Source organism: Aquarana catesbeiana, linkage group LG01, assembly GCF_042186555.1.
Source record: "Aquarana catesbeiana isolate 2022-GZ linkage group LG01, ASM4218655v1, whole genome shotgun sequence".
Classification (NCBI taxonomy): Eukaryota; Metazoa; Chordata; class Amphibia; order Anura; family Ranidae; genus Aquarana; species Aquarana catesbeiana.
The window spans coordinates 7,615,083-7,636,972 of NC_133324.1; the positions used below are offsets into that span (position 1 = coordinate 7,615,083).

The following is a 21,890-nucleotide window of genomic DNA, read 5'->3' on the forward strand; positions in this document are numbered from 1 at the left end:
GTGGAGTTACACTTTAAGAGTCAGTTCACACTAGTAGCGGTGCAAATTAGCTGCAAATCCGCACCACATTAAAATCTCAAACCTGTTCATGCAAAATAATTGCGGAGTGTATGTGAAGTTAATAACACCCCGCAATCAGTCTGCAAAATGCAGCGCCATTTGCAGAATCAGATCACATTGGTGGGAACACCCAGGCCATCCAATTCTGGTGCGGACAAAAAAGAAAGGGTCCAAGGTTGATCTGAATGTGATACAAATTCGGCCATACAGTTTAAATGGCTGAATTCACGTCACACAGACAACACATGTGATCTGCACAGCAATGCTGTGTGAATCGCATGCAATGTCTGGCATCGCACTAGTGTGAACCGGCCCTAATGGTCCCTTAGCAGTTACTGTATGTCTGCATCATGGCATCCCACTGCCTACTCAACCACCATCAGATGGTCTGCTACATCCCTTAGTTTCTCCTTCAAGTCGATAATGGCCCCCATCAGTGTTTTTTTTTTTTGTGAGAAGCGTTTGACTGGAGATCGGACATTTTAGGCATTTGTTGTAAACTGCAAGTACTCAATACCGAGTCTGAGTCCATCCTCATGGATCTGTGTGCCGATGTTGATGGCTTGCGAGACGGATTAATGGAGAGGGAGCTGAAGGGGAGAGCTGTATCCAAAATATCTCTGGGATATTTCTCCCCAGTTGAGGGTGAGTGTCTTAGAGTAGGACAAAGGAGTAGGACTATTTGGACCATTGCATTCATAAAAACTGTGAATTGCTGATAAAAACCACCCTGTAGTTTCTGAGCTTCACAGTTTTTGTTTTATAGACATCTTGAAGGGTTTTTCACACTGTACCAGCCTTCCCAACTTTTGTAATCCTCATAGAAACCTGTGACCCCTGCCAATAATTATGCCTTTTTATTGAAGAAAACTGCCTGACTCTGAGTTCAGGTAATAATCTGATGACTTTCTATTTTTTACAGACCGAAAGCACAATAAACTGCTGTGGTGAAATTCTGATCTCCAAAATTACGACTGACTTCAATCCTCGTAAGATGTGAGTGTTCTAATGTACTAAAGTCAGCATTTTCTCCATCACTTCACTGGTAACCAGTCCATCCAGAACAAATACATTCTAAATACAGAGCCATCTATCCAACTGCCCTTCCAGAGCCTCTGATTTATAGACCAGATAAATATAGAGCCATCTATCCACCTGTCCCTCCAGAGCCTCTGGTTTATAGACCGGATATATCCTAAATATAGAACTATTTATCCAACTTTCCATCTAGAGCCTCTGGTTTATAGACCAGATACATCCTAAATATAGAGCCATTTATACAACTGATCATCTAGAGCCTCTGGTTTATAGGTCACATATATCCTAAATATAGAACCATTTATCAAACTGTCCATCCAGAGCCTCTGGTTTATAGGTCAGATACATCCTAAATATAGAGCCATTTATCCAGCTGTCCATCCACAGCCTCTGGTTTATAGACTGTATACATCTTAATATAGAGCCATTCCATTTATCCAAATGTCCATCCAGAGCCTCTGGTTTATAGGTCAGATACATCCTAAATATAGAACCATTTATCCAACTGTCCATCCAGAGCCTCTGGTTTATAGACTGTATACATCTTAATATAGAGCCATTTATCCAAATGTCCATCCAGAGCCTCTGGTTTATAGGTCAGATACATCCTAAATATAGAACCATTTATCCAACTGTCCATCCAGAGCCTCTGGTTTATAGACCAGATACATCTAAATATAGAACTATTTATTCAACTGTCCATCTAGAGCTTCGTGGTAGCCCACTAGTGACTGGTCTCTGTTCTGAGTGAACCACATTTACAACCACACTCTGGGTTCTATCCTTTAGCCAGATGCATATCCACTGAACCACCCAAAGTTTAAGTCCTAGCTTGTACAACTTTTGTATTAGATCCTTATGTGGAACTGTATCTAATGCCTTGCTGAAATCAAGATATGCCGATATGTCTACAGCACCACCCTGGTCCAAAACACTGGTAGTATAGTCAAACACTTCAATCAGATTACTCTGACATGATCTGCCCTCAGTAAAGCCATGGTGTTTTGAGTCCAGCAAGCTATGTATTTTTAGGTGATCAATGATCCTTCTCTTCAGGAATTATTCCATTACCTTGACTACAACTGATGTTAAACTCATTGGCCTGTAATTGCCAGCTTATAACTTGATTCCCTTTCTGTGGATAGATACAATATTAGCTGTCCACCAGTGATGGGGAACTGCTGTTAGAAGAGTTTGATTAAAAAGATCTGTTAATGGTCCAACAACTTTATCTCAAAGATCTCTTAGAACTTTGGGATGAATACCATCAGGGCCCATTGCTTTATTAAGTTTAACTGAGCCAGTTCTTCTGCTACCTCTGTCTCCAGAAATCCTCTGGTTTATAGACCAGATAACATCCTAAATATAGAGCTATTTATTCAACTGTCCACCCAGAGCCTCTGGTTTTTAGACCGGATACATCCTAAATATAGAGCCATCTATCCAATTGACATACCACTGGTATCTTCTATTAGTACAAGTGTTGAAATCATGGCTTGTGGTAGTAGGTCCAGGGAAATCCAGGCCAGAATATATGAAATTTATAAGATTCCTAATCCTCACAGAAGGTGATAGTTGTGTTTTCTCTTCCATCAGATTTATCGGCAAGAATAAGAATGGGTTCTCGGTTGACGTAAGTTCTATTTATTGAGGGGAACTTTTTTGAAAATATGTGAATCTAATCAGCATCATCAATGTGTTTTCTAAGCTTGGTATAGATTGTAATGAGGTACTGACATATATGGCAGGTGGCAGTGCTGCACAGATTGGGACTTGTAATGTTCAGACACGGGATGGAGGTCAGAAGATCTTACAATAATATTTTTTTTTCCTTCTTACAATTTTTTTTTTTTTTCTGATAGGTGACAATGGCTAGAATCTCTTTCAGGTTTTATTGCATTGTTTCCCTGCTGGGGAGATTCATCCTTACTATTTGTATTGGTAACAACTTGCCACATGGAAGGTCACCTGGGATGGAAGTTAGAAACTTCTAATGAGGAACTTGTACTAACAGTAATAACCTAAAAGAGGTCCCAACCCTTACCAACTCCCGAGCCTTATTAAATGCAGCTCACTCTTTGCTAAGCTGCTTGGCAAACTTAGTTTGGACTGCTGCTGTAATCACAGGAACAGTGGTTGTTCAGTCTGGTTTGTTCAGAGCTTCACAGGCTGAGAGTTTAACAACCCCCCCCCCAAGAAGTTTTTTTCTGGAACTTTGGGAGGGAACATTCAAATGACCAGCCTGAATATTGAGCAGGGCCTAGCCAATCTCTGTGGAGGTATGTCCAGATGGTGGTTGGGCTGCTGTTAAATAGTGTGGAGCCCTGAGGAGAACGTATTTTCTCCCCTGTGGAAATGGATCTGTGAGCTGAGAGGAGGGAGCTGCTTACCTCTGGAGCCCTATGGATTGAATGGGTTGAATGGCTCTCTGTGTACCAGGATCCAGTAAGTAGAGCTTTGTTTCTGTGCAAAACTGCTTCATATTGCCCAGTTATGAACTGTGGCCTGTACCAGTCTGCTTTTACCTATGCTCAATCTACTTCATGGTCCCCAGCCATTAACCATGAACTGTTCCAATCTGTCTTTACCTGTGCTCATTCTATTTCATGGCCCCCAGTCATGAACCATGGACTGTTCCAGTCTACCTATACCGGTGCTTCTGTTTTTTTTAATGAAGGAACTTTATTGGGTTTTCCAAACAACAACTTCAAAAGACTTAGCAACAATGACAAGCATTAAAAGGTAGGCTAATATAAAGACGCATAACATAACAGAGGGCAATGGCATACTGAGTTATGCCAGTGCGAGGAGGAAGGGTGAAGGGAAGGAAGGGGGAGTGAGGAAAAAAGGGGGGAAGGGGGTGATATAAAGAAGGGGAGAGGAAAGGAGTCAAATATCCAGGAGTTTTCATGATAAGGGACAGCACTGGGCTCAGGCAATGTCAACCATTAACCAAAATGAGGGCAAACCAAGTAAGTAGGTAGCATTATGACATAATAATGCAAACAATAAATATGAGAACACCTAACTGTGAGACAAGCTGAACCCAAAATGCACATAATCCAATTGGGTGGGTGGACGAAAGGGTAAATTCATGGCATCAGTCTGGAGGAAATGGAATGGGAAGCTGGGTAGAACTAGAGTCCAGAGGTGGGAGACCAGAGGTTGATAGATCCAAGGTAGGCTGAATCCTGGAGATGTATAGATGACATTTGTTAAGGAAGCATGACGAGTTGGCATGGTGTGACAGGACAACGTCTAGTTTATCTTTGCGTAGCAGGCTCAGCAGATCCACTTTCACATCAGTAATGGTTTGTAGGGTAGTGGAGGTCCACTGCTTTAGGATGGCCCTCCTGACTTTCTTTTTTTTTTTTCTTCAATAGATTTTTATTATTTTATATCAGGTACAGATAAAGACAATGTATACATTGTACGTGAAAAATGAAAAATATAAATTATGCGGCGCTTTTAAAAGATCAAGTAGGTAATTACCGAATAAACTTGTAAAGCAATAAATTATTTAAAAAATTCATAAAAGAAAATCCAAATACTTCTTGTTTAATGTTAATCTTTCATAATCATGCGTAACTAAAGGTTATAATAAACCATTGTTACATCACAGAAATGAGCAATGGAGTTTTTGCACAAACCTGAAAAATATTTTATTCCAGAAGGGAAACACTGGGTAAAAAGAAGGGGGGGTAAAAATTCCTCCAAACAATATACTTAATCAACACAACACAAAAACATAAATTCAAAAAAAACTGAAACACTGTTTCGTGTATAAAAGTGCAGAGTGCATAAAGGTGCAAGAATCATAAACGTGATGTATCTTCACATGCTAATAATATAATATATATACATGTATTCTGTGCAAGCATCTGATTAATAAGCAAATCAAAAGCTAAATGTGACAAATTGAAACATCTCACAAAAAGTGGAAGAAATAAAAAGTTCCACCAACAATATGTGAAAAGAAAAAGTCCAAAGAACCAAAAAAACAGTCTTGAATAGAGAACACACAGATTCTTCAATGAACACAGCCCATATATCATCCAATCCAAATCGTGCCAATCCCGATTGCAGTGTTGTGAAAAAGAAACTGATCATAAAGTGCCCAGTGCCGACAATCAATCAAACATATGTGTATAATTGTGGTTCCCCCAGCCTCTCACCTTCAGGCTGAGCGATAATCAGCCCAGTAAACAATTACAGATGGTTTCAGCAGTTTTCACGAGAAAGTGACGTGACGGTCACGCAACGCGCCAGGGAAGAGAGGCGGGCTTCATTCGGCTCCCCGATCACGGCCGGATCGGGTAGTTATTCATTGTGCTCTGGCGTTTTTTAAAGAGTTCTGTTATGTAAGTGCAATATTTGGAATAAAATTCTTGGTTTTAAATACTACACAATGGAGTATTTCCCCCTGTGTTTTATATTGCTGGGCTGAAACTCTGAGTGATCCAAGAGCGGAAGGCGGTCCATGTTTAAAGATCCCTAGGGGAACCAGCATAGGGGGGGATCGTGAAAACTGCTGAAACCATCTGTAATTGTTTACTGGGCTGATTATCGCTCAGCCTGAAGGTGAGAGGCTGGGGGAACCACAATTATACACATATGTTTGATTGATTGTCGGCACTGGGCACTTTATGATCAGTTTCTTTTTCACAACACTGCAATCGGGATTGGCACGATTTGGATTGGATCATATATGGGCTGTGTTCATTGAAGAATCTGTGTGTTCTCTATTCAAGACTGTTTTTTTTGGTTCTTTGGACTTTTTCTTTTCACATATTGTTGGTGGAACTGTATTTGAACTTTTTATTTCTTCCACTTTTTGTGAGATGTTTCAATTTGTCACATTTAGCTTTTGATTTGCTTATTTATCAGATGCTTGCACAGAATACATGTATATATATTATATTATTAGCATGTGAAGATACATCACGTTTATGATTCTTGCACCTTTATGCACTCTGCACTTTTATACACGATACAGTGTTTCAATTTTTTTTGAATTTATGTTTTTGTGTTGTGTTGATTAATTATATTGTTTGGAGGAATTTTTACCCCCCCCCCTTCTTTTTACCCAGTGTTTCCCTTCTGGAATAAAATATTTTTCAAGTTTGTGCAAAAACTCCATTGCTCATTTCTGTGATGTAACAATGGTTTATTATAACCTTTAGTTACGCATGATTATGAAAGATTAACATTAAACAAGAAGTATTTGGATTTTCTTTTATGAATTTTCTAAATAATTTATTGCTTTACAAGTTTATTCGGTAATTACCTACTTGATCTTTTAAAAGCGCCACATAATTAATTTTTTTTTATTTTTCCCTTCTTGGTGTGAGAACATCCTTATGCTGGCAGCTTTATTTATTAACTCTTTAGTTGCCTTTGCCTTAAAATAATAACTGTTATAATAGTTTTTATATTATATTATATTGTAAAGCGCTGCGTAAACTGTTGGCGCTATATAAATCCTGAATAATAATAATAATAATAATAATAGTTTTTTGGTATGCGCACAAGCACTTTACTACTTAATACATTGTACGTGATCACTGGAAATCGCATATTAATTAATGAACAGAAATATATAAGTAAAACTGCTAACAGGAAGATTTTATATCAAGACTTATGCAGTAAATATAGGATTTCATATAGATGTATTGTAATTGTCCCCAGGAACCCCAAATGCGATCTCTTTTGTTGCCTGAGGGCAATGTGATGGTATAATCGTATATAACCTATATTCCAACAGTGAGTATACAATTGAATTCTAACTTGTTACCGTATCATGTCTGGATCAACTGAGTTACAACTCTGTTAAAGACATTTTTTGTCTCCTGCCCACCTTTCCCATGGTGACCACTTGATCTTATGTTTAAGGAAGTAGTCACCACTAGATGCCATGGTCATTTTGTAACCGTAGTGTAGGTTTACCAAGTCTAAGGTGTGTTCTATGGTTGGGGCCCTGATTGTTTTCCATAATCTAGTTATGCTCAATCTAGCGGCTAATAGAATGTGTGTAACCACGTGTCTGGCAGGTTGGGGTATCTGGTCTATGGTCTAGGTTTAAAATTGCTAAGTCAGGCGTAGGGGGTATGTGGTGATTGGATATGTCCGATAGAATATGAAAGGTAGTTTTCCAATATGTTTGGATAGAATTGCATTCCCACATTATGTGGAATATATCCCCTTTGGCCGAGTTACATCTCCAACAGGTGTCATTAGTGTTTGAGTTGAACAATGCCAATTTTGATGGGGTTAGATACCATCTCAGAGACATTTTTTGGGTTATTTCCCAGAGTGTAGAGCATTTAGTGGCTTTGTAAATAGACCGTAGTGTTAGTTGCCATTGGTAGTTTGTGTATGTATTCCCCAAGTCGTGCTCCCAATGAATGTGGGGAGATGACTTGACGAATTGGAGTTTCTGATGAAGTATGTTATAAAAGAGAGATATTCCTTTAGTTTTGTGAGAGGTGTTGTTTAGTTGTTCCCAAGCCTTTGGGAGGACCCCGTAAAGAGGTAATTGGATCTGTTTAAGGCAATGTTTGACTCTGATGTAAGTAAAAAACTCAGTAGAAGGCAGTTTAAATTCACTTTGGAGGAGTTGAAAGGATTTTATGTGGGATTCTCTGAGAAGATTATGGATGTGTACTATTCCATATTTGGGCCATCTGGACAGGGATAAGTCTGGTGATAGATGCTGGAAAGATTCTATAGGGATCGGTATCCCTGGGTTGGTGGAGTGTTTGACGTTTTCATGGATCAAGGTGGTCCAAGCTTTAGCTGAAGCTATCATGGTGGGGGTAGCGCCGAAGGAATTTTATTTCCCAAGGGAATGCTCATTAACCACTCTTTTAAATTTGGATGTACCCACGACAGAGTTTCTATTTTCATCCATAATTTAGCAGGATATGGGCGGAACCATTCAGTAAGTTGATCTAGCAATGAAGCAGTGTAATAGTCCTCAAAATCTATAGTTCCTGAACCCCCCGCTGATTTATGTTTCAGAAGTTTAGAGTGTGCACACCTGGGTTTAGACCCTTTCCATATACTTTTATTGAATAAAGTTTGGAGAGATTTAAAGAAGTATTTTGGTATGGAATTAGGGAGCGTTCTGAATAGGTAGAGGATTTGTGGTAAATGGAGCATTTTAAAAGCTGCAAGTCTCCCGGACCACGATAGTTCCTGTTTAGTTATGGATTGGGTGTCTAAATGTAGTTTGGCAAGGAGAGGTTTGTAGTTATCTGAGAAAAGGTGTTTGACCGTTCTAGTAAGGTGGATCCCTAGATAGGAGATACTTCTGTCTGGCCAGGAGAACGGGTATAGCGTCTGTAGCAAAATTTTTGTTGTGGCGTCAAGTTTGAGATCTAAAATGTGTGATTTGGATGCGTTGAGTTTATAGTAGGAGACCTTTCCGAACCAATCTAGTAATTTGTGTGCTTCCACTAAAGAGGTTGTTGGGTTGGACAGGATCAGGATGACGTCGTCCGCGAAAAGACTTATTTTATGTGAAGTTTTGCCTATTGTCAGACCTGTGATTAGGGGGTTCGAACGTACGTGTTCTGCCAGGGGCTCCATTAGTAAGTTGAATATCAATGGTAACAAGGGGCATCCTTGACGTGTACCATTTGTTATATTGAAAGGTTGGGACAGCATGTCTGTGGAGTAAACTTGTAAAGATGGGTTGGTGTAAAGTGCCATAATGGCCCTATAGATGTGGTCTTTAAATCCAAACTTGATGAGTACTTTTTGGAGATATAACCAATGAACCCTGTCGAACGCCTTCTCTGCGTCTAAAGAAAGCAGCAGAGAAGGCATTCCGCTGGACTCAGCATGATGTATTAAATTGATCATACGTCTTGTGGCATCAGGGGCCTGTCTGCCTTTGGTGAAACCTGACTGATCCAAATGTATGAGTTCTGGCATTATCTCTAGGAGGTGCCTAGCTATAGTTTTAGCATAAATTTTCACATCCAAGTTTAAAAGGGATATGGGACGGAAGTTTTGGGGGAAGGTTGGTTCCTTTCCTGGTTTCGGGAGTGTTACAATAATAGCATTTAACGTTTCTTTAGGGAGTTTAGAAGAGGAGGCAGCGTTATTGCAAAATTGAGATAGGTATGGGAGTAGTTGACTGGAGTATTTCTGGCAATACTCCCCTGTTAGTCCATCCGGTCCAGGGGCTTTCCCAGGAGGAAGCAAATTTATTGTTGCTAGAATTTCCTGGTCAGTGAAGGGTTCATTCACAAAGGCCAATTGCGTGTCTGACAATTTGCGGAGTGTAATTTGTTGTAAGAATGCGTCAATATCGTCATGGGAGGGTTGAGACGTGGATGAGTCTCTGTTGATATTATAGAGATCACTATAATAGTCGCTAAACACATTGGCTATGTCTTGCGGATTAGTCAGTGTCTGCTTAGTGTGCGGATGAGTCATGTGAGTTATCTTAGTCTTGGCCCTTCTCCCTTTCAAGCGCTGTGCCAATTTTTCCCCCACTTTATTGGAGGTAGAATAGAACGTAGCTCTAATTTTCCTTTGTACTTGTTCAAAGGAGTTGAGAAGAAGTGTCCTCAACTCTTGTCGCAGTGACAGCAGCTGGGCCAGTCTTTGTGGATTTGGGTCAGTTTTATGCAGGGTCTCAGCCTGGGCAATTAGAGAAGTCAGATTGTCAATACGCTGCATCCTCTTTTTTTTACAAAGATGGCTTAATTTCAATATGATACCTGGAACGACAGCTTTATGGGCATTCCACACCATGTCGGGGTCCTCCACCGATCCGCTGTTAAGTTCAAAGTATTCTTTTAGATGCTCTTTAATTTCTTGGGAGTAGGTTGGGTGTTGCAATACATAATTGTTAGAGAAATGTATTCCGCTGGTGGGCATTGTCAGAAATAGAGATTGTTATGGGAGGGTGGTCTGACCACGTCATGGTGTGGATTACAGATGTACTGATTTAATGTAAGAACCATTTATCCATAAGAAACATATCTATTCTCGAGTAAAATTTGTGGTGTGGAGAGAAGTATGTGTAGTCTTTTTCAGACCCGTGATGGCATCTCCAGACATCAAATAAGTCTTGTGATGTGAGGAATTGACTCAGGGGGGAGTCTCTTCTTTTCGCTGCAGAAGTAGTGTCCATATGTATATCAACTACCAGTTTAAAGTCACCGCATAGAAGTAGGTGGCCTTGTTTAGATTCTTGTGTTCTGCGTATGGTCTTCTGTATAAATGACATCTGTTGGGTGTTGGGAGCATATACATTTAACAAAGTATATTTGACATTGTTGATGGTGCAGAGCAAAATTAAGCATCTACCTTGAGGGTCAGAAATCTCCTGTGTCAATCAGAAGTCTATGTTGTTTTTAATAGCAATGAGGACTCCTCTTTTCTTCGACGTGTAATCAGAATTGTAGATATTGGAGTATTTTTTATTATAGCAGAGGGATGTTGATTTGGGCAGTAAGTGTGTCTCTTGGACACAGATAATGTCACTTTGGAGTTTTTCCGCAGTGAGCCATAGGAAATGCCTTTTAGCTGGATGATTGAGTCCCTTTGCGTTAAGTGATAGAATGTTAAGCGGCATGACTGGGTTGCAGTGGTTTGTGAAGTGGGATATGAAATGGTAAACACTTACAGTAAGGTGGTGGCAGGCGAGCTGTAGAGAGATTTCACTTGTACAGAGATGTTGAGTCCACGAAGTGGGGGTACCTACGGTGATGCGAGCTTAGAGCAGGAACTGATGAAAAGACAACACATCAGAATTGCTGCAAAAACAGAAAAAAATAAAAAGAAAACAGGTATACCACTGAAAACTTTCCTGTTAGGTGTAACTTGAGCAGTACAGGAATAGATGCGGCGTGAGTGAACCTATAAACAAGCTGAAATCAGCTAGGCTGCTGTAGGGCGAAAGAGTTAGTAAGTTGAAAGAACTAAGTGTTCAACAGTGAACAGTGAGCAGTGAGGGAGAATTATCATTGGTGATGTCAGCCTGTCATGGTCAGGTAGAAATCTGGGACTGATATCCTTTGGTTCCTTGGTAGTGGCGAGGTTGTAGCGTTTTGCGCTGTGGTAGAGGTGGTGTAGTATTTGCTGGGGGTACTAGGATTATGCCCCATTCGTGTAATAGCTGTATTCCTTTCTGCAGGTCACTGACGATGTGAGTGGCGCCATTTTTCGTGATGAGGAGTGTCGCAGGATATCGCCACTTGTACATGATTTTGTGATTGTGGAGGCCTTTGGTAATAGGATTCAGATTCCTCCTGAGCTGAAGCGTGTACTTGGAGAGGTCTGGGCTGGGAATATCTGAACTCCATCATACGGGCGGGGCAACGGTGATTTATTCCTTGCTTCATACTTCAGTTTCTCTTTTATGTGAAAGAAGTGTACTCGCATGAGTATGTCCCGTGGCACTGTTGCCGCTAAGTGGGAGGGCTTCGCTATTCTATGTATCCTGTCAATGATAATGTCTCTGGGCGAAGCATCTGGTAGAATGATGTGTAAAAGATCTCTGGCGTGTTTTGGCAGGTCTGCTGGCGGTATATTCTCAGGGACCTCCCTCAGCTTCACGTTGTTACGTCTGGAACGGTCCTCTAAATCGGCCAGCTTGGCCCGGACCCATTCCTGCTCATCCTTCACATCCTCATGAGTGTCAATCAGATCATTTACTGTGGTTGTACATTCTGCCATGCCCTTTTCTATGGTAGTAACCCTTTGATCTATCGCACTCATATCCGTATTGATTTTATGAAACAGAGAGGAGAGATCTGTCATCAAAGATGTTTGCAGGGGCATGAGCATATATTTTAGAGTAGTATCTATAACTTGTTGCCCTGAGGTGGGGAAGGAAGCCATGGAGCTGTGCAAGGCCTAGTTAGATTGAAGCGGATTGAAAGCCTGGGCTGTAGATGCTGCATGGGGCTGCCGTGGGAGGGGTTCATCCATCCTCATCCTGGCTTTGGCTGGGCTATTAGTAAGGGGATCTGTCTCTGTGCCTTGTATGGGGGACAGGGGGAGAGCTGATATGCCCATTTCTCCCTGATGTTCATCTGGGAGATCTGTGTAAGCCTCCCGCGGTGCAATGGGAACAGGAAGGTAGTGAGCTTTTTGCGCTGGTGATCTCCCATTCGTTTACGGGACATCGTAGGACAGTTCGTGCTGAAGCTCTTGAGTAGAGATGGCTCTGGTCCGCTGTGCCTGACAGGCTAGAAATGCTCCGTTGTTCTCCCTCACTGAGGAGCTGTTAGTTCAAGCGGCCATCTTCGGCGCCAGCTAGCCATGCCCCCTCGGCCCTCCTGACTTTCATAAAGCAGGAAGCAAGCTAGGCTATGTTACATTGGAGAGTCACACACTGAGCCTTTGGTATCTGTTTCGACAGCCAAACAACAGTTTGAAAGGGTCTTTGCATGGTTGGTGCCTTGTGACCATGGCAGCAAAGTTCTTCAGTTGGTCCCAAAAGCAGGAGACGTGGGGACAGAGCCAGAGTCTATGGTACAGAGACGGTCTTGGCACTCCACACCACGGGCACTGCTGTCTATCTGGCGAGGAGGAGGATATCGAGAAGGGGATATGAACGTGGTGCAGGATTTTGAAATGCTGCTCCCTTCAGAACTCATTGGTGATGAAAGTGCAAGTGGTGTTGTAGCCACTTAATATACGTTCTAATGCTTCTGTGGAATGGAGGTCCTTTTCCAGGAGGAGGATGGGCCAGATAGCAAGGGTTTGATTAGATAGGATATAGACTGTAGATGTAGACAAGAGAGGTTGTAGACTCTGATGTTGAGGAGGTTGACCCCCCTCATGTCATGGGAGAGTTTTTGGAGGGAAACACGTGGGTGCCGACCATGCCATAAGAAGGTGGTTAGGAACTTCTGGAGTTTCTTGAGGTCTTTATGTCGTAGTAGGAGATGAATGGTCTGGAGCGGATAGAGGAGCTTGGGAAAACTAACCATTTTGAAAAGGTGGCACCTTCCAAGGAAGGTGAGAGGGAGGTCGGCCCAAGCTTACAGTTCCCCAACAATTTTAGAAATGATCAGAGGTTAATTAAGAGGGAGGGTTAATATAAAGGGAAGAATGCAATTTTCAAAAAGACCTCAGATCTCATATTTACACTAAAATGCAATAAAAAAATTGTCATTCTAAAAAAAATTATAAAAAAAATGTTCCTTTAAGAGCTATGGGTGGAGGTGATGTTTTGACATCGCTTCCGCCCTGCAGTGATATGGAGATGGGTGGGGGCCATCTTCCCCTCACTCGTCTCCACACACTGCAAGGGAGAAGATCTTATCACCTCCGATGCTGCCGGCGGCTCTGTAGGGCATCAGAGAGCGGCGGGAGGGGAGCCCTCTCCCGCCACCGATAAAAGTGATCTTGCGGCATATCCTCCGCAGAGACCACTTTTATCTTGAAGTGGACCACCTGCTGAAGAAGAAAATACCGGGGTTATGGCAGATAGCTGCTACCATAACAACGTTATCCCTCTTCAAAGTGCCGATGTATAACTGCGGGCGGTCCGTAAGTGGTTAAAGGGTAACTCCACTTTCATGGGGGGGTGGAATAGCAAACAAAAAAAATAATATAGTGCATATAACTGCGACACTAATCATATTGTAATTGAATGTTATTAAAAAAAATACCTTTCCTTTTCAATCAGATTACTCTGACATGATCTGCCCTCAGTAAAGCCATGCTGCTTTGCGTCCTGCAAGCTATGTATTTTTAGGCGATCAATGATCCTTCTCTTCAGGAATTATTTCATTACCTTGACTACAATTGATGTTAAACTCATTGGCCTGTAATTGCCAGCTTATAACTTGCTTCCCTTTTTGTGGATAGATACAATATTATCTGTCTGCCAGTGATGGAGAACTGTTAGAAGAGATTGATTAAAAAGATCTGTTAATGGTCCAACAACTTTATCTCGAAGTTCTCTTAGAACTTTGGGATGAATACCATCAGGGTCCATTGCTTTATTAAGCTTTACTGAGCCAGTTCTTCTGCTACTTCTGTCTCCAGAAATCCTCTGGTTTATAAACCAGATAACATCCTAAATATAGAGTTATTTATTCAATTGTATACACCGCAGAGACCACTTTTATCTTGAAGCGGACCACCTGCTGAAGAAGAGGATACCGGGGTTATGGCAGATAGCTGCTACCATAAAAACATGATCCCTCTTCAAAGTGCCGACGTATAACAACTGCGGGCGGTCCATAAGTGATTAAAGGGTAACTCCACTTTCATGCGGGGGGGGGAAATAGCAAACAAAGAAAAAATAATATAGCTCATATAATTGCGACACTAATCATATTGTAATTGAATGTTTTTTTTAAAAAAACCTTTCCTTTTCTATCTGCAGCCCCTGTAATTTTCTGAGAATACAATATGGCCACCTGGAGTAGTTCTGTACACAGAGTGTGTACTGACCATTCCCCAGAAACATCATTTCATGCTTGTGTGATTGGCTCACCAATAGGGATGAGCCAAACACCCCCCTGTTCGGTTCGCACCAGAACATGCAAACAGGAAAAAAGTTTGTTCGAACACGCGAACACCATTAAAGTCTATGGGACACGAACATGAATAATCAAAAGTGCTAATTTTAAAGGCTTATATGCAAGTTATTGTCATAAAAAGTGTTTGGGGACCCGGGTCCTGCCCCAGGGGACATGGATCAATCCAAAAAAAAGTTTTAAAAATGTCAGTTTTTTCGGGAGCAGTGATTTTAATAATGCTTAAAGTCAAACAATAAAAGTGTAATATCCCTTTAAATTTCGTAGCTTGGGGGTGTCTATAGTATGCCTGTAAAGGGGCGCATGTTTCCCGTGTTTAGAACAGTCTGACAGCAAAATGACATTTCGAAGGAAAAAAGTAATTTAAAACTACTCGCGGCTATTGCATTGCGGGTCCGACAATACACATAGAAGTTCATTGATAAAAACAGCATGGGAATTCCCCACAGGGGAACCCCGAACCAAAATTTAAAAAAAAATGACGTGGGGGTCCCCATAAATTCCATACCAGGCCCTTCAGGTCTGGTATGGATATTAAGGGGAACCCCGGCCAAAATTTAAAAAAAAAATGACGTGGGGGTCCCCCTAAATTCCATACCAGACCCTTCAGGTCTGGTATGGATTTTAAGGGGAACCCCGCGCCAAAAAAAAAAAAAAAAACGGTGTGGGGTGCCCCCAAGAATCCATACCAGACCCTTATCTGAGCACGCAACCTGGCAGGCCGCAGGAAAAGAGGGGGGACGACGGAGCGCCCCCCCTCCTGAACCGTACCAGGCTACATGCCCTCAACATTGGGAGGGTGCTTTGGGGTAGCCCCCCAAAACACCTTGTCCCCATGTTGATGAGGACAAGGGCCTCATCCCCACAACCCTGGTCGGTGGTTGTGGGGGTCTGCGGGCGGGGGGCTTATCGGAATCTGGAAGCCTCCTTTAACAAGGGGACCCCCAGATCCCGGCTCCCCCCTGTGTGAAATGGTAAGGGGGTACAAAAGTACCCCTACCATTTCACTAAAAAACTGTCAAAAATGCAATTCCCTTATTTAAATGCTTCTTCTTTCTTCTATCTTCCTTCATCTTCTTCTGGTTCTTCTGGCTCTTCTGGTTCTTCCTCCAGCGTTCTCGTCCAGCATCTCCTCCGCGGCGTCTTCTATCTTCTTCTCCTCGGGCCGCTCTGCACCCATGGCATGGAGGGAGGCTCCCGCTCTTCTCTTCATCTTCTTCTCTTCGTCATCTTCTTCTTCATCTGCTTCTTTTCTTCTCTTCTTCTCTTCTTCATTTTCTTCTCCGGGCCGCTCCGCATCCATGCTGGCATGGAGGGAGGCTCCCGCTGTGTGACGTCATCTCCTCTTCTGACGGTTCTTAAATAACGGGGGGCAGGGCCACCCGGTGACCCCGCCCCCTCTGACGCACGGTGACTTGACGGGACTTACCATTTCACACAGGGGGGGCGGGATCTGGGGGTCCCCTTGTTAAAGGGGGCTTCCAGATTCCGATAAGCCCCCCGCCCGCAGACCCCCACAACCATCGGCCAGGGTTGTGGGGATGAGGCCCTTGTCCTCATCAACATGGGGACAAGGTGTTTTGGGGGGCTACCCCAGAGCACCCTCCCAATGTTGAGGGCATGTGGCCTGGTACAGTTCAGGAGGGGGGCGCTCTCTCTTCCCCCCTCTTTTTCTGCGGCCTGCCAGGTTGCGTGCTCGGATAAGGGTCTGGTATGGATTTTTGGGGGGACCCCACGCCGTTTTTTTTTTGGCGCGGGGTTCCCCTTAAATTCCATACCAGACCTGAAGGGTCTGGTATGGAATTTTGGGGGACCCCCACGTCATTTTTTAAAAAAAAATTGGCAGGGGTTCCCCTTAATATCCATACCAGACCTGAAGGGCCTGGTATAGAATTTAGGGGGACCCCCACATTATTTTTTTTTTTAATTTTGGTTCGGGGTTCCCCTGTGGGGAATTCCCATGCCGTTTTTATCAATGAACTTCTATGTGTATTGTCGGACCGGCAATGCAATAGCCGCGAGTAGTTTTAAATGGCTTTTTTCCTTCGAAATGTCATTTTGCTGTCAGACTGTTCTAAACACGGGAAACATGCGCCCCTTTACAGGCATACTATAGACACCCCCCAGGTACGAAATTTAAAGGGATATTACATTTTTATTGTTTGACTTTAAGCATTATTAAAATCACTGCTCCTGAAAAAATGGCCGTTTTAAAACTTTTTTTTGCATTGATCCATGTCCCCTGGGGCAGGACCCAGGTCCCCAAACACTTTTTATGACAATAACTTGCATATAAGCCTTTAAAATTAGCACTTTTGATTTCTCCCATAGACTTTTAAAGGGTGTTCTGCGGCATTCGAATTTGCCGCGAACACCCCAAATTGTTCGCTGTTCGGCGAACTTGCGAACAGCCAATGTTCGAGTCGAACATGAGTTCGACTCGAACTCGAAGCTCATCCCTACTCACCAATTTTTCCCAGATGTTTACATAAGAAACAAATCAGATTTCAGGCATCACCTGCAACAAAAGTTTCATTTTTGGTGAGATATTTCCAATAGGAATATGTCTAAAGGGATACTGGCCCAGCAGATTTCCTCATTAGTGCTCTGAAGCTGCACAGCTGATGTTTAGTTCCGAATCCGTTTTTTGACAAATTTGTTAATTTCCAAAATTTCCGAATCTTTCAATTTCCAATTTTTCGGATTTTTACAGATTCCCGAATATCGAATTTCGGAGATTTCAGGACTTCGGAAATTCAAAATTTCGACATTTCGGAAATTCGAAGTTAGGAAATTTGAATTTTCGAAAATTAAAAATTTCGGAAATTTGGAAATTCGAGATAAGGAAATTTAAAATTTCTGAATTTTGAAAATTTTGGAAATTCGAAAATTCGAAATTCGGAAATGTGAAAATTTCGAAAGTTCGAAAATCCGCGAATAAAAATAAAAATCTGAAAATTCTAAAGAATGAAAATCCAAAAATTCAAAAACCAGAAAATCTGAAATAATAACTAACAATAACTGAACTATTACTAACTATTAAATTATAGGTATTGGAATTTCCTTTCAAATTTGGCTGTTCGTGAACGCAACAAATACAAATTTATCTGAAGTTACGTATTATCCAAAATAACGAATGCTGTATCTAAACGAATGGAATGTAATGATCTAATAATAATAAATAATAATAATAAAAATGTTTTATTATTATTAATCTATTCCATTCCATTTGTTTAGCCCCTTGCCGACCGGCTCACGCCGATATACGTCGGCAGAAGGGCACGTAAGGCATATAAATATACCTGTACATTGCCCTTTAAGACGCGGCATTGTGGGCGCACACGCGCACCCGCCGCAAGCTCCGTGAGTGTGATTGTGGGTCGAGTCCATGGGGATACCCTCAATCGTCTCAGGGAGAGGAAGAACAAGGAAATGCTGATGTAAACAAGCATTTCCCCGTTCTGCCTAGTGACAGGACACTGATCACAGCTCCCTGTAATCGGGAGCGGTAATCAGTGTCATGTCACACACAGCCCATCCCCCCTGCAGTTAGAATCACTCCCTAGGACACACTTAACCCCTACAGCACCACCTAGTGGTTAACCCCTTCACTGCCAGTCACATTTACACAGTAATCAGTGCATTTTTAATCACACTGATCGCTGTATAAATGTGAATGGTCCCAAAATAGCCCCAAAAGTGTCCGATCTGTCCGCCGCAATGTCGCAGTCATGATAAAAATCGCAAATCGTCACCATTACTAGAAAAAAAAAATATTAATAAAAATGTCATAAAACTTTTCCCTATTTTGTAGACGCTATAACTTTTGCGCAAACCAATCAATAAATGCTTATTGCAATTTTTTTAATCAAAAATATGTAGAAGAATACGTATCAGCCTAAACTGAGGAAAAAAAATTGTTTTTTTATATATTTTTGGGAGATATTTATTATAGCAAAAAGTAAAAAATATTGTGTTTTTTTCAAAATCGTCGCTCTTTTTTTGTTCATAGCGCAAAAAATAAAAACCGCAGAGATGGTCAAATACCACCAAAAGAAAGCTCTATTTGTTGGGAAAAAAGGACGTCAATTTTGTTTGAGAGCAATGTCACATGACCACGAAATTGTCAGTTGAAGCGATGCAGTGCCGAATCACAAAAAACTCTCTGGTCTTTGGGCAGCCAAATGAAGTGGTTAGATGCAAAATTTGTTATTTTGGATAATTCGTAACTTAAAGTGGGATTCCGGCCAGGAATATTTTTTTTTAAAAGTCAGCATCTAAAAACACTGTAGCTGCTGACTTTAAATAAGTACACTTACCTGTCCTGGGTGCCTGCGATGTCGGCCGCCCGAGGCCGACCCGTCCCTCGGCTCTCGGGTTCTGGCACCGCCATCCTAACTAAGGGAAACAGGCAGTGGAGCCTTGCGGCTTCACTGCCAGTTTCCTACGGTGCACGCGTGAGCGGCACTGCGCTCTGTGAATGGCCCTGTGGTTTTATGGCAACACACACAGTTCCCAGAAGGCAACAGGGCCGCTCACCGAGGAGCAAGACATGCCGCGGAATAGGAAGAGGCAGATTAGGAAGACTGCCTAGCAACAAGGGTTCAGATAAGTTTACATTTTTTTTTCAAAGGTTTTTTTTTATTTCTTTTAAGATTTTTCATGCTATTTTTTATTTTAGGGTGGCCCTCCACTTTAAGATAATTTTGTATTCATTACATTCACTAACAGCTAAATTTGAAAGGAAATTCCAATACCTTTAATTTACTAGTTGGGGTGAGCGTGGAACACTAATACTCCTACAGAGGCACCATCCCAGAAAGATATGTAAATGTAAATTATACAAGGAATGGCCTACGCATTTCGCGGATATTCTGCTTCGTCAGGGCCTTTGCGGATAGCACAGATGAAAGCGTGATGTGAATTTTACAAATAGAGTCTTAATTAGTACCATACATCATATGATTAGTATGAATACATAATGATGCAAATAACGTACATGTGTTGATCTGTTTGTCTTTACATGGATTCATATCTAGAAATATATACATTGCAATGAATATTAATAAAAAAAAAAATCTTTATATATTAAAAAATATTGCACATATAAACACAATGATAATTTCTATATATACCCATTGGTGTACAGTCATGTTTTGCCTATAGTGAATTTAGTATGGAAAATCAAGTAGATCTAATTAAATATTTATGTGGCAATCTAATAAAATGCAAAATGCAAAGTTTTAATGACATGCCCCTCAACTCACCGAAAAGGAACGAACATGGAGAACACTGGCTCAATGGGACGGAGGCCTTATTTTTATTTTTTTATTAATATTTGTTGCAATGCAGGGCTGATCCCAGAAGGGGTGCACGGGGTGCAGTGCACCCAGCGGCAGAGAGGTGGGGGCACTGAAGCGAGAGAGTGCTCCCTTCCCTCCTCCTCCTCCTCTTGTTTGTGTCTGGCAGCGGCTCTCCGCCGGTGTTCTAAGAAGAAAGGCGCTGCTGTGTTTCCTGCTCAAGCCCCTCCCTCCTCCTATCAGAGAAGGAGAGCAGCCAGCTGGAGATGGGATCGGAGGCAGACCAGCCGCACAGTGATGTCCCGCGGGGGGGCAGGGTGGGGCGGTCCGTGCCTGACACGTTCTCCTCTATGTGTCTCTCATTCCTGCCTGCTGTGAACTGCTCTGCCCTCCCCCCGGGTGGCGCGTTTGCACACTGTCCTCTCCTCTCCAGCTGCTGCCTGAGTGTTTTTATGTACCGTACCCTAATGGAGGGGGGTCTGTACTAATGGGGGGTCTGTCCTGGGGGGTCTGTACTAATGGGGGGTCTGTCCTGGGGGGTCTGTACTAATGGAGGAGGGGTCTGTCCTGGGGGGTCTGTACTAATGGAGGGGGGTCTGTCCTGGGGGGTCTGTACTAATGGAGGGGGGTCTGTAGTAATAGAGGGGGGTCTGTCTTGGGGGGTCATTACTAATGGAGGGGGGATCTGTCCTGGGGGGGTCTGTACTAATGGAGGGGGGGTCTGTCCTGGGGGGTCTGTACTAATGGAGGGGGTCTCTCCTGGGGAGTCTGTACTAATGGAGGGGGGTCTTTCCTGGGGGGTCTGTACTAATGGAGGGGGGTCTGTCCTGGGGGAGTCTGTACTAATGGGGGGTCTGTACTAATGGAGGGGGGCTGTACTAATAGAGGGGGGTCTTTAATAATGGAGGGGGGTCTGTACTAATGGAGGGGGGTCTGTACTACTGGGGGGGTCTGTACTAATGGGGGGTCTGTCCTAATGGAGGGGGGTCTGCACTAATGGGGGGGTCTGTATTAATGGAGGGTGGTTTGTCCTATGGGGGTCTGTACTAATGGAGGGGGAGATCTGTCCTGGAAGAGTCTGTACTAATGGAGGGGGGGTTTCCTGAGGGGGTCTGTACCGAGTAAGGTCTGTACTGAGGGAGGGGTTTATACTTAGTGTGGGTTCTGCACTGACGGAGGGGGGTCTATACTTAGTGGAGGGGGGTCTGTACTGAGGGGCGACTATAGTTGGTGGAAGGGGGTGACCCTAACCCTAGTGACGCCAATGCAGCTGCGGGCTCTTCTTTCCCCCCTCCCTCTTCCTCTTGCGCGCCCTGCTGTACTAGTGAGCGGTGCTTGCCAGCACAGCTGCCCACTATGTATCTTCCCCCGCCTTCATATGCCCAGGGAAGAAACAGAATAGAAAAAGGAGCAGAGAAGAGGATTGTGGGACATATAGTCCCGAGGACTGGCAGCCAAACTGTAATACGGAAACTGCAGCCCACACAGCAGGCTCAGCTGAATGAGAGAGAGAGAGCCAGGAGCCTGGGAAAGCTTTCAGGGAAGTACACCCAGGACTCCAGAGGGAGAGGACAGTGCTGAGGGAACACCATCAGAGAGGGAACCCCACTGCCCTGCACCACCAGAGGGAAAGCCACACAGCCTGGCGCCATCTCTGGAATGGAGTCATTGCAGGAATACAGATCTGAGTGCTACCCAGCGAAGTCACTACGGGCAATTCAGAGTGAGCAGACTCCTGATCAGAGGAACCGTTGCTGTATCGCTGGGTCAAGTGAGAGGGCCGATCAGCCATTATCTACTAACATCCAAAGGGACTGCAGTCTCTGACCATCTCCTGTATTGTATCTGCAGTCTCTGACCATCTACTGTACTAGGTCTGCAGTCTCTGACCATCTATTGTACTAGGTCTGCAGTCTCTGACCATCTACTGTACTATGTCTGCAGTCTCTGACCATCTCCTGTACTATGTCTGCAG

General features: G+C 42.9%; 1 protein-coding gene across 1 annotated transcript in view; it reads left to right on the plus strand.

Moving 5' to 3' along the window:
• Positions 1-596: 596 nt before the first annotated feature.
• Positions 597-21,890, plus strand: part of LOC141124122 (uncharacterized) — a 67,097-nt gene continuing 45,803 nt past the window's right edge. The window contains exons 1-3 of the mRNA XM_073612200.1: positions 597-705; positions 927-1,056; positions 2,695-2,731. Of these exons, the coding sequence (XP_073468301.1) occupies positions 597-705; positions 927-1,056; positions 2,695-2,731 (276 nt within the window). The remainder of the gene's footprint in view (positions 706-926; positions 1,057-2,694; positions 2,732-21,890) is intronic.